The 14,437-nt window shown below is 35.0% G+C and overlaps 1 protein-coding gene across 2 annotated transcripts; it reads right to left on the bottom strand.

Moving 5' to 3' along the window:
- Positions 1 to 1,275: 1,275 nt before the first annotated feature.
- On the bottom strand, positions 1,276 to 8,456 carry LOC112529700. 2 transcript variants are annotated; one of them, XM_025141058.1, is made up of 7 exons: positions 8,343 to 8,456; positions 4,154 to 4,250; positions 3,581 to 3,719; positions 3,386 to 3,505; positions 2,757 to 2,847; positions 1,764 to 1,943; positions 1,276 to 1,592 (listed from the first exon to the last, which is right to left on the bottom strand). In XM_025141058.1, exons 2-6 carry the CDS (start codon positions 4,219 to 4,221, stop codon positions 1,795 to 1,797), a joined length of 567 nt encoding a protein of 188 aa, XP_024996826.1. In that variant the 5' UTR covers positions 4,222 to 4,250; positions 8,343 to 8,456; the 3' UTR covers positions 1,276 to 1,592; positions 1,764 to 1,794. The 2 variants fall into 2 exon arrangements, with proteins under 2 accessions (XP_024996826.1, XP_024996825.1); XM_025141057.1 differs by having other exon boundaries at positions 3,386 to 3,508; positions 8,343 to 8,439.
- Positions 8,457 to 14,437: the final 5,981 nt, after the last annotated feature.

The raw sequence follows: 14,437 nt of genomic DNA, 5'->3' as shown, positions 1-14,437 counted from the left end.
ATTAATAATCATGGTAGTTTGAGTTAAAATTATAATTAGAGGGCATTTTAGGTATTTTTAAAAAACTCCTCTCTCCTCTCTCATCTCTCCGACYTYCAATCTCCGGCCTCCGGTGAACATTAATCCGGCAGGTACCAAGTAATCACAAAGATACACAATGTGATACCCATTGTGATATATTGTGATATCATTGTGATACCAACTATGGTACCAACTCAAACCTTAAAAACAAATATATACAATGTGATGCCCCCATTGTGATATGCTGTGATATCGATTTCATCGGAGGTCGGAGAGATGAGAGAGGAGAGAGAAGTTTTTTAAAAATACCTAATATGCCATCTAATTATAATTTTAACTCAAACTACTATAATTATTAATTTCCTCACAGTTACCACAAACTAATCAATTCTCATTTGATTAGGCCCAATGGTTTTCATGAGACCCGTAAGACCAATTTTCAACTCTTGGATTAGATCTACAATCTGAACATTCATAAACGCCACGAGACTTCTCAATAATCACAAAATTGTCACCGTGCAACTTTAGACCATTAGATCATTAGTTTATAAAGTTGATCAATGAACATAAATTGGTCTTACGAGTCTCACGAAAAACCATATATATATAAATTGGGTTCACGTGAAACCCGTAAAACCAATTTATGTTCATTGATCAACTTTATAAGCTAATGATCTAACGGTCTAAAATTGCACGGTGGCAATTTTGTGATTATTGAGAAGTCTCGTGGCAATTTTGTGATTATGAATGTTCAGATTATAGATCTAATCCAAGGGTTGATAATTGGTTTTACGGGTCTCACGAAAAACCCTTGGTCTCACATGATCCCAAGTCCATAGTTTTGAAGTCCAAAAAAAAATGTTGATTTTGTGGATGGTCACAACTAGATACAGAATATACAACTCACCCGAGATTGAATATCCCTACGTCAATGACGACATAGCTGAGAAAAAGAAAAGCCAATACTCACAAACTCCACCCACAAACCACAACAATTAACAACTATACTCAACGACGATTGAAACACAAGAAGATGATCGTTAGAAGTTTTAAACAATTTCATGCAAGTGATTTTAAAATAACAATTTTTTAATAATTATGTTATAAAACTAACACTTAAGGGTGTTTGGTTAGATGTATTAAACAGCAATCAATAAAAATGAAAATAAAAAAAATTGTTTGGTTTTTTATATAATAATGGGATCATTCCCCAGAAACCCAAAATTTCATTCCTGATTAAACAGGATGGAATAAAAATTCATTTTCATTTTCATTCCTCAACATTAGCCAAAACAAACCCATTAAATATATTGTACACCATAAAAACGAAGAGCAGCTAGTAATAAGGTGACAAAAAATACTTAACATAAGAAAGACAAATACACCAAACTATTCAGCAACTGCCAAACAGTCCCTTGAAAAGAGAAGCGTAAGAAGAAATCTGAACCTTTGATCTCAAACTCACCCATGAAACGCACTTGATACGGGGATTGATCTGATGCATCTCATCCTAGTGTGCATCAAATGATTGAGATCTCTTCTTAAATTTCTCACTTTAGCTCTCCTTCTCGCTGCAACCAAACCCATATAAGAAAATAGTTGATGTATGATAAAAAATAATTAATACAGCAAAATTATTTGAAAAGGAAACAAAGACATGGCCTAAAGAAAATAATGTTACAAACCTAATACCTCCTTCTTCTTCTTCTTAACTAACTATATCATAAGTTTCAATAACTTACTTCAGTTTGGATGTCGAACTTGATCATCAAGTCAAGAATTCTTGGAAGAAGTTGGATCTGTACTCATAAGAACCAACGGTAGAAAAGAGGGGATCGCAAATGCCACACCCAAACAAACGACCGCCATGATCACAACCCACCAGGCTTTGTGTGGGATACCGACCACCAGTTCATCGCAAACTGCCATCCACATAAACACGTTAATATCCAAATTGTGAATTAACAATCAATGGATGTTATGTAAACTGTTAAAACATATGATTTTTCAAGAACTTAAAGTTCTCAAACACCATTTTCATTTACTTTTTTTTAATCGTGGTCCGCACCAGCTTGAATGTACCTCGATTAATCCCATGGGCTCTGAAGTTAACAGTCATGAAACTTGTGATGGCCTTGAGGGACCTCAACAGCGAACTATGAAAGTAAACCCGAGCTTTTACCAGTTGCACGTACCTCAGTTAATCCCATGCTTTTAGAAGTTGCCAGGAAGAAACAAAAGCGTTTCGCAACCATAAACCAGCTTATTTTTTGAGCTTATTGAAAAAGCCTCATTTGAACCATGGTAAACCATAGCTTTTTGAAAAGCTGCTTCAGATAGCTTATTGAGGACTTTTATTCATTTTTCTTCCAATTATCCCCTTATATTTTCCTTTTTATATCATTTACATTGTCATGTGGTTTATCTTTTACCTTTTATCAACATGACTAATTTAACAGCTAGTTTGTTAGCTAACAACTAGCTCATCAATCAACACCTATCTTATCAACTAGTTTGCCAAAAATAGCTTTAAGTTTAGTCGTGACCAACTTTTATAAAGTTAAGAAAAGACCAACTTCTAAAAATATTACTTAAATTTCAGTTCAGGAATAATAGAATTTTAATTATACCCACCCCATACTGTACACCCACTGATGCATATGAAGGAAGATATGATAGAAAAATATCAACACAATAAATAAGATCAAAATTTTAGTTAATTAGATGAAAGTTACCTATGTTATAAATGACCAATTCCCTCTCCTTTCCATGAGGTATCGCAACCACCCCCTCCGGCTCCACAGTCAACATGACATATGTTCCACTCTAAAACCAAAAATCTCGATTATAAACCAAACCAAACAAACCAATTATATCCCACCTGAAGGTGGGGTTCTGGGAAGGGTGAGATGTACACAGTCCTGACCTCCACCCAATGGATAGAGAGGTTGTTTCCATGAAGACCCCCCGGCTTGTGCATAGTGTGGGAAGAAGATTATGAAGAAAGACTTAAAAAGACATTCAAAAAGAAGAATTTGAAAACAAGAGAATGCTGAGATTTTAGAGACAAGTTAGAAGCAAGCAACCAAAAATCATAGAGACCAACAAAGAAACTTGCTAACCCACACAAGTTCACGGAACTATAACCATGTAAGGACTAGGCACCCCTGTCCTAACCAAGGATTCTGGGAGTCAAATTGCCGGCTCACTAACCCTACGCCCATCCTCTACCTCTCCAGATCCTTTCCATCCATCTAAGGGAGCTACACAAACCCTCGGCCTAGTCTGCTATCCTAAGCTCGATTATTAAATCCTCAAAAGCAAGCAATACAGTAAAATACTGAAGCAAGAGCAAACCTCAGACCTGATCATCTTGTAAATCATTCTTGAAAATCAACTTTTCGGTATTCAGTAATTTCCTCTGGGGCTTGAGCAGTAAGTCCGAATTTCCTTTGTTCAGTTGTAAAGAAAAGCTAGCAGGTATCTGCTATTAGATATAGTAAGGTTCTTTAACCACCACAACAAGGTAGTAAACAAGAAGACAATGTATTGTACCTACAGAAGCAGGATATGATATCTTGACTTCATACCACGTCCTCGGCCTAAGCCCTTCAAGTTGGTAGATACGGGATCCACTTTGTAATGGTAGAGTTTCCTTTTGCAGTTCCTCTCCAACATTCAAAATGTTTCTGTCAGCCCTGTAATATGTACAACACAAACATAAAGGCCATGTTTGCAAATTAGCTGATAAGCTAGTAGTAAAAACTAACTGATTAGTTAGATGACAATGTAAAATCACCAAAAAGGCAGCTTCTTGGTCATGTAAGTAAAATATAATGGGCATAATTGGAAAAAAGGAAATGGAAGAAAAACCCTAGACCTTATTGAAACATTTAACTTAAGTAGCTTTTCAAAAAGCTAGCTTATAAGCTAGTTAGTTTATGGCTTACCAAAAGGGACTTTTTCAATAAGCTCAAAAAATAAGTTTGCTTACAGTTGCAAAACATGGCCAAAATAACATAAAAGACCAATCATCCATCAATGAATAGGAATTATACCGACAACTGTAATCATGCAACTGTTGGAAAAATAGTCAAAGACAAATAATTTATCAAAGTATGCTAGAATGTACCTGCATATGACTTGTAGTGTTATCAAGCAAAGAAGAAAGCAACAATGTTGAGTCCTTGCATGTGGCATTCTAGCACTAGCCACTGAGTACACCTTATCTGAATAGAGGAAACATGTAGTTCAAGCAAAGCTTTATTAATTGTTCCATTCCTTACCGAAGTTTAAAGTGAGAAGAAGATAGTACGGGCTTATGAGAGTCTTTTGTGTATAAGCCTGTTGTTTGGAAATTTAGGTGGTGTACAATCATAAAAGTTTATTATACAGCAGCAGAATGAAAAGCAAAAGAAAGGAAGTACTAATCAATTAACAGTAGATACCAAAAGCTAAATTAAAAGATAAATCAAATAACTAGAGTGATATGTCAAGTATGTATTTAATAAGGTAAGTCAAAAGACTTGCAATAAAATTATTTAACATGAATGAAAGTTATTTGATTTGGACCTGACTAATATATTGTATCGAGTATTTTAAACGTAGAGAAAAAATGAAACAATTTTAACAATGTATTTATTTTTATAAACCGAGATATATAGCAAAAGATATTAACTAAAAGAAAATTTAAAATAAAGATGATAGAGTTGGTGGTAGGCATGGTTTTAAAAAACGCCAAAGACATACGCCTTGAGGAGCGCCTCAGGGCGGTTCGGTCCAAAAGCGAATATGAGGCGCTGCCTTTGGTATCCTGTAGGGATGTACGCCTTGGTGGTGTGAGGCTGGCGTTAAGGCTGTGCCAAGGCATGCGGTTCTTTCTCTGATAGAGAATCTCACGTTTTCTATAAGAAAATAACTGAAAATCAGAAAACACTAATACTATAAGGAAACCCATCCGCCTCTTTCCAATGTAGCCCAAGCCCAATTTCTTTTCTTTCGACCAAAACTTCTCCCAAAAGTCAATCGATCAACAAAACAAAGCCTTATACTATTGTCGACTTCTTCTCCTCTCTGGCTCTCTCTTCTGTATTACTTCGATCAACAGAACAACGCCTTATTCTGTTTTTTATGTATAATCTGGTTTTTTTATTAACCTGGATATCCAACCGCTATGCGAGCTAACTAATCCCAGGGCGACCACCTGCTTTGCAGATAGCCTGGAGTCACCGCATCTAGTTTAATGTACATAGTATATGTCATGTTTTTTATATTTTTTGTTAAATGTTATGGATTTATGAATTTATAAATTTTGTTGTTTTACTTTTCAGGGCTTACGTCTCACGTACCGAAGGGGAAAACGCCTCGAGGCTTGTTTCCGTTCTTTAAAACCTTGTACAAAAGTTCTGACTTACTTTTCCAACAAGCCATTGATCAACCAACGACTTACATGAGAACGTAGTTGTCAATGATGAAATCTCCCTTCAGTGAATGATTAATCATCTCGAATCACAAGATTCACGTTAACTTTTAGATTGATTGTAACTATGCTTAAGCAACTGTAAACACACATAATCCTAAGGCTGATTCGACTCCCACCTTAACTGCTTCAGCGTCTTTGATTGTCAAAACATTAATTTAGGTGGTTACTATATGGTTATTAACAATAACAGCCTTCATTTTACTTTGGTTTGATTAAAAGAAAGTTCTAAGTTGCTAAAATAGATGGTTGAATTTTCTTCTTTTCTAAAAAGATATGAACATAAAGAGCAGTAAAAGAACATAGAGTACATAAAAAAGACCTGACAACGGATTACAAACAGTGAAATTTCTCTAGGTTTTGAGATTGGAAACCATCATAGATTCACAAGGAAGTTAGAATGGAAGGAAAGGGAAGAAGTGATGGAAGAAAAAAAATTAGTGAATCTTTTAGTTTAGTTCAAACACCACAAGGATGGTATATGACAATTAAAATCCCTGAAGAAGGGATGGCAAAAAAAATCACGTACCCGACAGAAAATTTATAAACCGGGGATGGGGATACCCCCTCCTCAACACAAACCTTGAGTATTTAATAAACTAATTCTATGTATATATACAAAACCAGGGATCATATACAATATATGGATAGAATAACTATATTTAATCTTCGACGGAAACTTGCAAAAAATTATATCATTGATTTGATTTTTTGTGGAGAAACTTTTCGTGATATAACAATGTGATTGTATAAAATTTCAATCATCAAGTATTGTAATTGATATACTTGTGTTTGAACTAGAATGCATCAACTAAAATTAGGTTGATTAAAGTTTTAGCATGTTATGTCGTTTAAACAGAAAATTGGCATTTATATGTATATCTATACAAGCGAAGGACCGTGTGAGAGAAGCGTAAGAAGGGATTGGACCCTTGATCACCTTTAATCTCAAACCCACCCATGAACCGCACTTGATACAGGGATTGATTCGGTGCATCTCGGTGCATCTAATCCTAATGTGCATCCAAAGGTGGAGATCCCTTCTTATGCTTCTTACCTTAACTCTTCTTCTCACCGGAACCCAACCTTATCTATCTATATATATATATGTGTTTATATATATATATACAGATATTATGCAGAAAATTAAATTGTGTAGACTGGAAAATATCCCCAATTCTTCAATGGAGATATGGATGTTGGGGACAGAATCTTATTCTCCAACAGGGATGGGGAAGGGAATGGGGACCGAGGATCAGGATTGGGGTCCCTAGTAAACCCCGACCCCTTTGCCATCTCTAACCTCAAAGGAGCTACAAGCATCATAGCATAACAAAAACCCCCAAAGGACACAAAATTGGAAAAAGATCTAGAATAAAATGCTTACCACCTACTCGGTCTATCTCCAAGAATTGTTCATATGATTTGGTTCAATTTGCTATAGAAAAGCAATTAACATATACAAGGGTGATTCAGACAAAATTCCTAGTTGACATTTGTTTCATTAATCCAACTACATTGCACAAGTATCATGAATTGAACAACTTGGCCAAAATCGCATCAAAAGTTGTTGATCCCTTCCTCCTTGTCAAGACTTGGAAACATAGATTACAACACTGCATAAGTGGTTTAACTCCTCACTAGTCAAAAAAGAAAACTAAGAAAGAAACTAGTGAAGGTAATGTCATCTAAACTCAATGTGAAAACAAGCAAAAGCCCAAAAGACACTTTCCACGACCTATCAACCTAATAAATCATCCCTCTTTAGATCTTACAAAGCAAACAAAAAACAATATAGAACAAAACAAAGAAAAGGAGAAGAACGACGGCTTACTTTAGAGTGAGGTTAACTGGAATTAACTAAATTCTACAAATTCACCAATGTCCACTAGTATCAATATTCTTTGTGATAGAAAGATCACATATCCAAGTCAGACTCGGAGGTAGTTTATCAACGGCAAATTCTACAAACTTTCCCTTCCAACATTCATAAGCTCCCAAGATAACAAAATAAGAAAAGATTCCACAGCTCCATCATCAATCATATGATAAGTCTTAAAGGACACTCATTCAAAATACCTAATCAACCAAGGATATTCACTAAATGTCTTGATACAAATAACAAAATGAACCTTATTTATATGATATTCACATGAAACATCCAACTCCTACTTCCAGGATAAGGAACTAAAAAAAAGGAAAAAACCTCCCAATCATAAATTCATAATCAGAAGATCAAATAACAAAATCTTGAGGATTAATGTGCATATACTTCTGAGCCCAAAGATTAAAACTTCACAAGCCTTATAAAAATAATTGGAAAAATACAGAAAGGGAAAGAAATCAAAGGCTCTGAATAGACAGAGCCAACTACAATTACATCACACTCCTTTCGTCACCAAAAAGAAGTCAGTTGAATTCTATGTTCCAAAAGCGTTACCCTTATAGTTGATAACTAATTCTTTTGTTTCAAGTTCATTTTACCTAACCAGAATCATGACAACTGGAGCATTTTGGAGTTACCATGTCAAAAAATCATTCGCCAATTTTCAGATTTAAGAAGTAGAAGGATGAACTTCCAAACTCAGAAATCTCTCTTTTAGGAGCCGGGACGAAAAGTTTACAGGAGAGAAATTTGAAAATTGAAGAAAAATGGCGTCAACTAAGCTACTCAGCAAGCCAAACAAACATTAAAGCTAGCAACTTAATTTTTGGGTAATCTGGGAAACCCTAGAAACGATTGCTCAAATATAAACGGAATTAGGGTAACAAAATTGGACAACAAAAAGAATAGGGGAAAACACAACCTACAATCAATAGCAAACTAAACAAGACTTTTTACCTGTTCTTTGTTAAACTCGAAACGATTTCATTGGAAATTTGGAAGAATGAGAGCGAGTACTGATAGCAGTCGAAGTGTGTGCCCCCCGTGGAAATTATGATTTTTGCCCTTCGCAGGAACAAAAACGGTCAATGGGGATTGAGAAGGCAGGTTTGGAAGGGCTGGACCAACACAACAGGCCCATATATGTGTGGGCTCCCGAACAGGCCCATGTAAAACTGCTCAATGGGCCCAATTTCTTCACCAGGTCCAATGGCTAGCCTTGGTATACATAATGCACACATGATTAGACTAGACAGAAAATAATGAGACTGAACAGGACTGAATTGGACCGGACAAGAGAGAGGGATAAAAAGGACAGAACAAGACAAGATAGGACTAGATTGAACATGACTAAACAAGTTGCCCCCAAAAATTGTTTGATGATTTTATATATACATGTAATAGTGATAAATTATGCAATCAAATGATTTAATTTATAACATTTTTACACATTAATTTATACATATGAACCAACTTTTCAAGACTTTACAAACACCATTTCCATTGAATGTAGCAAAACACAAAGTAAGTCATACATCAACATTATCGAGTTCACCTAGAGATTAAGGTCCAAGTATCTAACTCCTCCTAGTATCCACCACAATACCTAACATCATGATGTCTGATTCTACACGAGTACCTACTATAATACCTACACGATCTATATGCCTAGTCATCCACAAGTGGAGCTACCCCTTCAAAGCTAATGGTCTTGGATCCCGACCCTTCCCGAGTGCATCTCCATAAAACCCTCAATGGCTTAGTATCAACTCTATTAGGCCACAACCTCAAACAAGGTCCTATGTCCGAATCCACACACATTCATTACCTTAATACATAGGGTCCCAAAGTCCGGCTCATTGAATACCACCCATGCAACACCCACGATCCTCAAGATCGACTCATACGAGTTTACCTCTTATGTGAGTTTAAAATTTGTAACCAAGCGTACGGAGATGTAGCATACAGGTCGAGCATAGGAAAGCGATGAGATAAACACAAATTCACTCAAGGTTATAACTAGTTACACGAATCGCACACATGGAATGATTATCAGCTAAAAAGGAGACTACACTAAGAAAAAAATAGTAAAAAGCCTAAAGAATATATTACCTAAGCTAGACGACATAAGATTGAATGAAACACATATTGTCAATTTCGGAGCAATTAAGATGGGCATTTGCAAATCAAAAATTACTCTAACCTTCTTTGAAAGAGAAAAAGCCTTTCAAAACGAAAACACCATTTATTTTCATAATGATTAAATTGCAAAGAAGCATGAAGTAAAACAGATACTTTTCCAATCTTTGTATCCACCTATTTTCATGGTGAAACCACAAATCATTGATTGGCCAAACCAAATCAAGGTCAAACCTTTGTTCAAACCTTAACTGTATAAATTAACGTAAGTTAAACAATCACCATTTAGTAAAGTCCTAGCTGTCACTACTGACAATACAAAACAAAGATTTATTAACATGACATTTTGAAGAAAAACCGATCAATATCTCAACTTGAGTCCGAATCAACATACGTATCAAAGACTTCTCATGCAGTCTACTTTAAACATTACGCAAAGAAAGAGAGATAAATGAAATAGAAACCAAACTATCATTTTGCGAGACTCAAAGAAATAAAACATTACTAAAACAATTAACTAGCAATGCTAAAGCTGAAATTGTAGGACATAACCAAGAAGCAAATGGACTCAAATAATAAAGAACATTACTAAATCAAAGACGATTAAACCCAAGAAACTAATTATACTAGAAAAGATAATAGAACAAGATTTAACTATGAAGAAAGTAGCAAACTCGAATGCAGGAAATATGAAATAAAGTGCATAACTAAATTTGAAAGCAGTAAACTAATTAGATCTAGGCTAATATGCAATAAAATAGACTTAAAGCTATGAAGAACTAAGAGAAAGAAGAAGTGCAGAACCTGATGCTGTCAAAATAGAGAAGATGCAGAAACTAAAAGAATTTCATAATCATGAAATACAATTCACATTTGATCCCAGTATATACAAAAGACTACATTACAAAAGTAGCTATCAAATTTTCCACATAATCTCAGCACAAGACTTGTATACATAACAAGTAATAAGGTACATATAACATCAAATCATCCCAAAAATCATATGCAAGCAATCATGAATCTCTCTGTAATTTTCCCTTACCCTTATCGTCCTATTGTGATCGACCTGTAATGCACATTTTAGAACACCACAATGAGGGTTAGATCATGAGGTCTAGTGAAAAATTCCTTTGATTGCTATTACAGGTTGAAAAATCACCAAAAACATTTTTATAAAACCCATATTTGTATAAATAACAAATAAACATCGTTTTATCAAACAAACCTCTTTTGTCGCATCAAAATGATGAGACAACACTCCCTTATCACATCAAACAATAAAGTAACTCATTTCTTGCATTATACATAAACTCGTTGCATCATATAAATAAAACCATAATTTTATCGCATCACAAGGGTGAGACAACCACATTTCCTCGCATAAGACAGGTGTGAGAACCACCAAATCCAACATGCATATATTTTAGATAAATACATACTTATATAGTATAAATATAGAAAATTTAAAATAAAAACTCGAAGACTAAACAAGTAATTAGTGAAACAAAAAGACTTGTACAGACCACGTAAGTTACTCCATCTCCAACAGTCCAAAGATGGAAATCTTTGGAATATTCTGAACCATTTTTGCTATCTCATCGCATCCAGTACATGCAATAAACACATATTGTAACTCAATTTGTCGCATCATAAGGATGTGATAAAATCAACTCATCACATCAATAAGATGCGATAAACCAAGATCATCGCATCATGAAGATGTGATAACTCAAAGTCATCACATCATATAATGCGATAACAATTTTCATATGATCCAAAAAGGCCAGTTTTTGTTGGTCTCAGTCGGGTCTACAAGAGTTTTAGACAAACAGTTTGTAGAAGGGGGAGATGAATACAAACACAGAAAACTTTCGTATTTAAAAATATTTATTGATAGAGAAAGATCAATACAGTTTTTTTGCGGATTGTTTGCGGAAATAGAAAAGGTAAAGATAACCTATCTAAAACAATCTAAGTTTACACACAAATATACTTAGAAAAATAGAAAAGATTTCTTGAAAAGATAAAGACAGGAGGGTTTTCTTCTTGGGTAAGAACTTTAGAATTCTAGAGAGGGATTCTAACTTGCTTGAAGATAAGTGTATACAGGGGCGGACGCAGTAACAAGGGGTTGGGGTCCTGGGCCCCCAACAAAAATCTCATATGAAAGCCCAAAAAAAAAAATTAGTTATATTTTGAGATTAGGTGTAATTGGGCCCCCAACAAGATGAGGTAGGAGGCCCCTCCCTCTTCAGTCTTCAGTGCAGCCAAGACCAAGAAACGAGTCTATGATTTGTGAAGTGAATCTGTGATTGTGAAGGACTGAAGGGAGTGTGACTACCGGACTACGCCTGCGACTACGTCTGCAACTACGCTTGTGAATCTGTGATTGCCCGCTGCGAGCCTGCGACTGCGACTACGCCTGTGCGCGGTGCGCCTGTGCGCTGTGCCGCCTGTGTGACACACCGGCTCGGCTCCCGCTCACCGCCTCCGCCTCACCGGACCGACTGGCCTGTGGTGTGGCTGTGTGCATCCTGGAGACTTCCTTCTACTTCTTGTCTTCTTGGCAGTCGGCAGAGGGCCAGAGGCTCTTCTCTTGGGTAAAGAAAAAGATTCCAATTTCATTATTTCAATGTTTAGTATTTTAAGTTAGTTTTTACCTTGTGGATTTGTGGTAATTGATAATTGGTAAATGTTTTTAGGTTAATTTTATTGGTTAATTTTGTGGTAATTGGTAAATGCTTTAGGTTAAGTATTTTAGGTTAATTTTGTTGGTTAATTTTGTAGTAATTGGTAAATGCTTTAGGTTAGGTATTTTAGGTTAATTTTGTTGGTTAATTTTGTGGTAATTGGTAAATGCTTTAGGTTAGGTATTTTAGGTTAATTTTGTGGTAATTGGTAAATGTTTTAGGTTAATTTTGTGGTAATTGGTAAATGCTTTACTTTAGGTATTTTAGGTTAATTTTGTTGGTTAATTTCTAATTTCCAACTTCAATTAGTAGTTATTTAGGTTAATTTTGTGGTAATTGGTAATTGGTAAATGCTTTAGGTTAGGTATTTATTTTAAGTTAATTTTGTGGTAATTGGTAAATGCTTTAGGTTAATTTTGTTGGTTAATTTTGTGGTAATTGGTAAATGCTATAGGTTAGGTATTTTAGGTTAATTTTGTGGGTAATTTTGTAGGCAATTAGGCAAATCAAATGGAAAGATTTTTTAAAAGGAAAGCATCAACACCTGAATCGAGCTCTGCTCCTTCGATGTCTTRCRAAATTGAWTTGAMMGATCTTCCTTGRGATCCGGCCGATAGGAAAAAGAKTTCGGAATATCATCCTAATCAAAGGGATGAAATAAGGAGAAAATATTTGCTTAGAGGACCTTGTCAACCACGGGGTCATGCATTTCCAAAAAAATTTGTCGGGAGTGCCCCCTACAATATATTTTTCTGCGTCCGCCACTGAGTGTATATGTTCTTTAGATAGAAGAGTAATCTCTATATATGCGTATGTGTTGGTGTTTTGCATTGAGAGATCACTCAACTTGTTTGTCCCACACTTCACTGATCAATCTTCATGTTATCTTCATAATATGGCAGATCTGGATTTATCTTGTAAGAACATCAAGAACAATATTGAGAGGAAAAATCAATCTCTACAATTCAGTCAAACCTCTCATTTACGTAATATGATTTACAAATGAGCTCTCTCTCTTTCTAATTACAAAGACAACTCCTATTTATATGGTCAAACTACTAAACAATAGTCAAAGTCAAATTTGCCTAAGAAAAGTCAAACACGATGACTTTTACAATTATAGACAATATTTAATTTTCAAGACGAATACAATTAATACTGATTTTCAGTCTTAACATTCTCCCCCTTTGTATTCAGACTTGAAAGAAAATTCTGCACTTTAAGTCCTTGTTTGAACTTTGAACCTTTAAGCACAAAAATGTCATCTTCAAAAGAAATCTTCAACTTGTAATCTTCAAGTAATCATCTGTTGAGAAAGATCTTCTAGCATTCTTCCCCTCAAATGTAAAACCGCAGTGATCTTCTCTTTTGACAATGTAGAACAATAATCAACAAAAACAATTTACAAGATGTGATCTTCCAAGAATCTTCAGAATTAATCTTCAGACTTTTATTTGTAAACTTTTGAAACATTGATCTTCTCATTCAAAAAACTCTCAGTCGATGTAGCACATGAATAATCTTTCTGTGATTATCTTCAGTCGCACTTCTTTTGAGTCTTTTGCCATTATCGAAGTTACTCCCCCTTGATCTTTGCATCAGATTCCCTTTAACAATGTTYGGAAATGAATATTTCATTCATTATTACATATACTCCCCCTTTATGATGAAATGAGAATCATTCCATCATACATAAGATGAATGAAATTTTCCGTGTAAGCCGTCAATTCAAGAAACTGTAAGTAGATCTTTTCAAATCTACTTGTTTAATCTTTTCAGATTAAGGGAATTGGGAAGGTAACATCCAATTTCAACGAATGAAATTGTTTTCAATCTTTATAAAAAGATTGGCCTGTGAGTATAACAGATATACTCAGTACAACTGATGTACTGTATATATGAGACTTTTTGATGCTCATCTCACCAGGTCTTCCATTCAATCATCGATAGCTAAAAAATAGCATATCTATGAATGTTTGGCAAATTAACATATAAAATGCTAAATCTGTGTAGTGTAGAAAGATAAAGCAACGTATGCTTCTGTTTAGGCTCAAAAAGATAAATCGTGTGGACTACACAAATTTATCAGACTCAATATGTGATCAAAAATACTTGAAGGGGGGACATATATCCTTCTGATTTCAATATCAACTTTCTCCGAATGAGAAATTGATAGATGATGAGCTGCGTGCCCCAAATGTTATTGAAACATTTATCTGTTGA

This window comes from Cynara cardunculus (assembly GCF_001531365.2).
Source record: "Cynara cardunculus var. scolymus isolate 2C chromosome LG 16, CcrdV1, whole genome shotgun sequence".
NCBI classification, from domain to species: Eukaryota; Viridiplantae; Streptophyta; class Magnoliopsida; order Asterales; family Asteraceae; genus Cynara; species Cynara cardunculus.
Note: the sequence above shows the minus strand (reverse complement) of the source record. Positions and strands in the feature narration are given on the sequence as shown.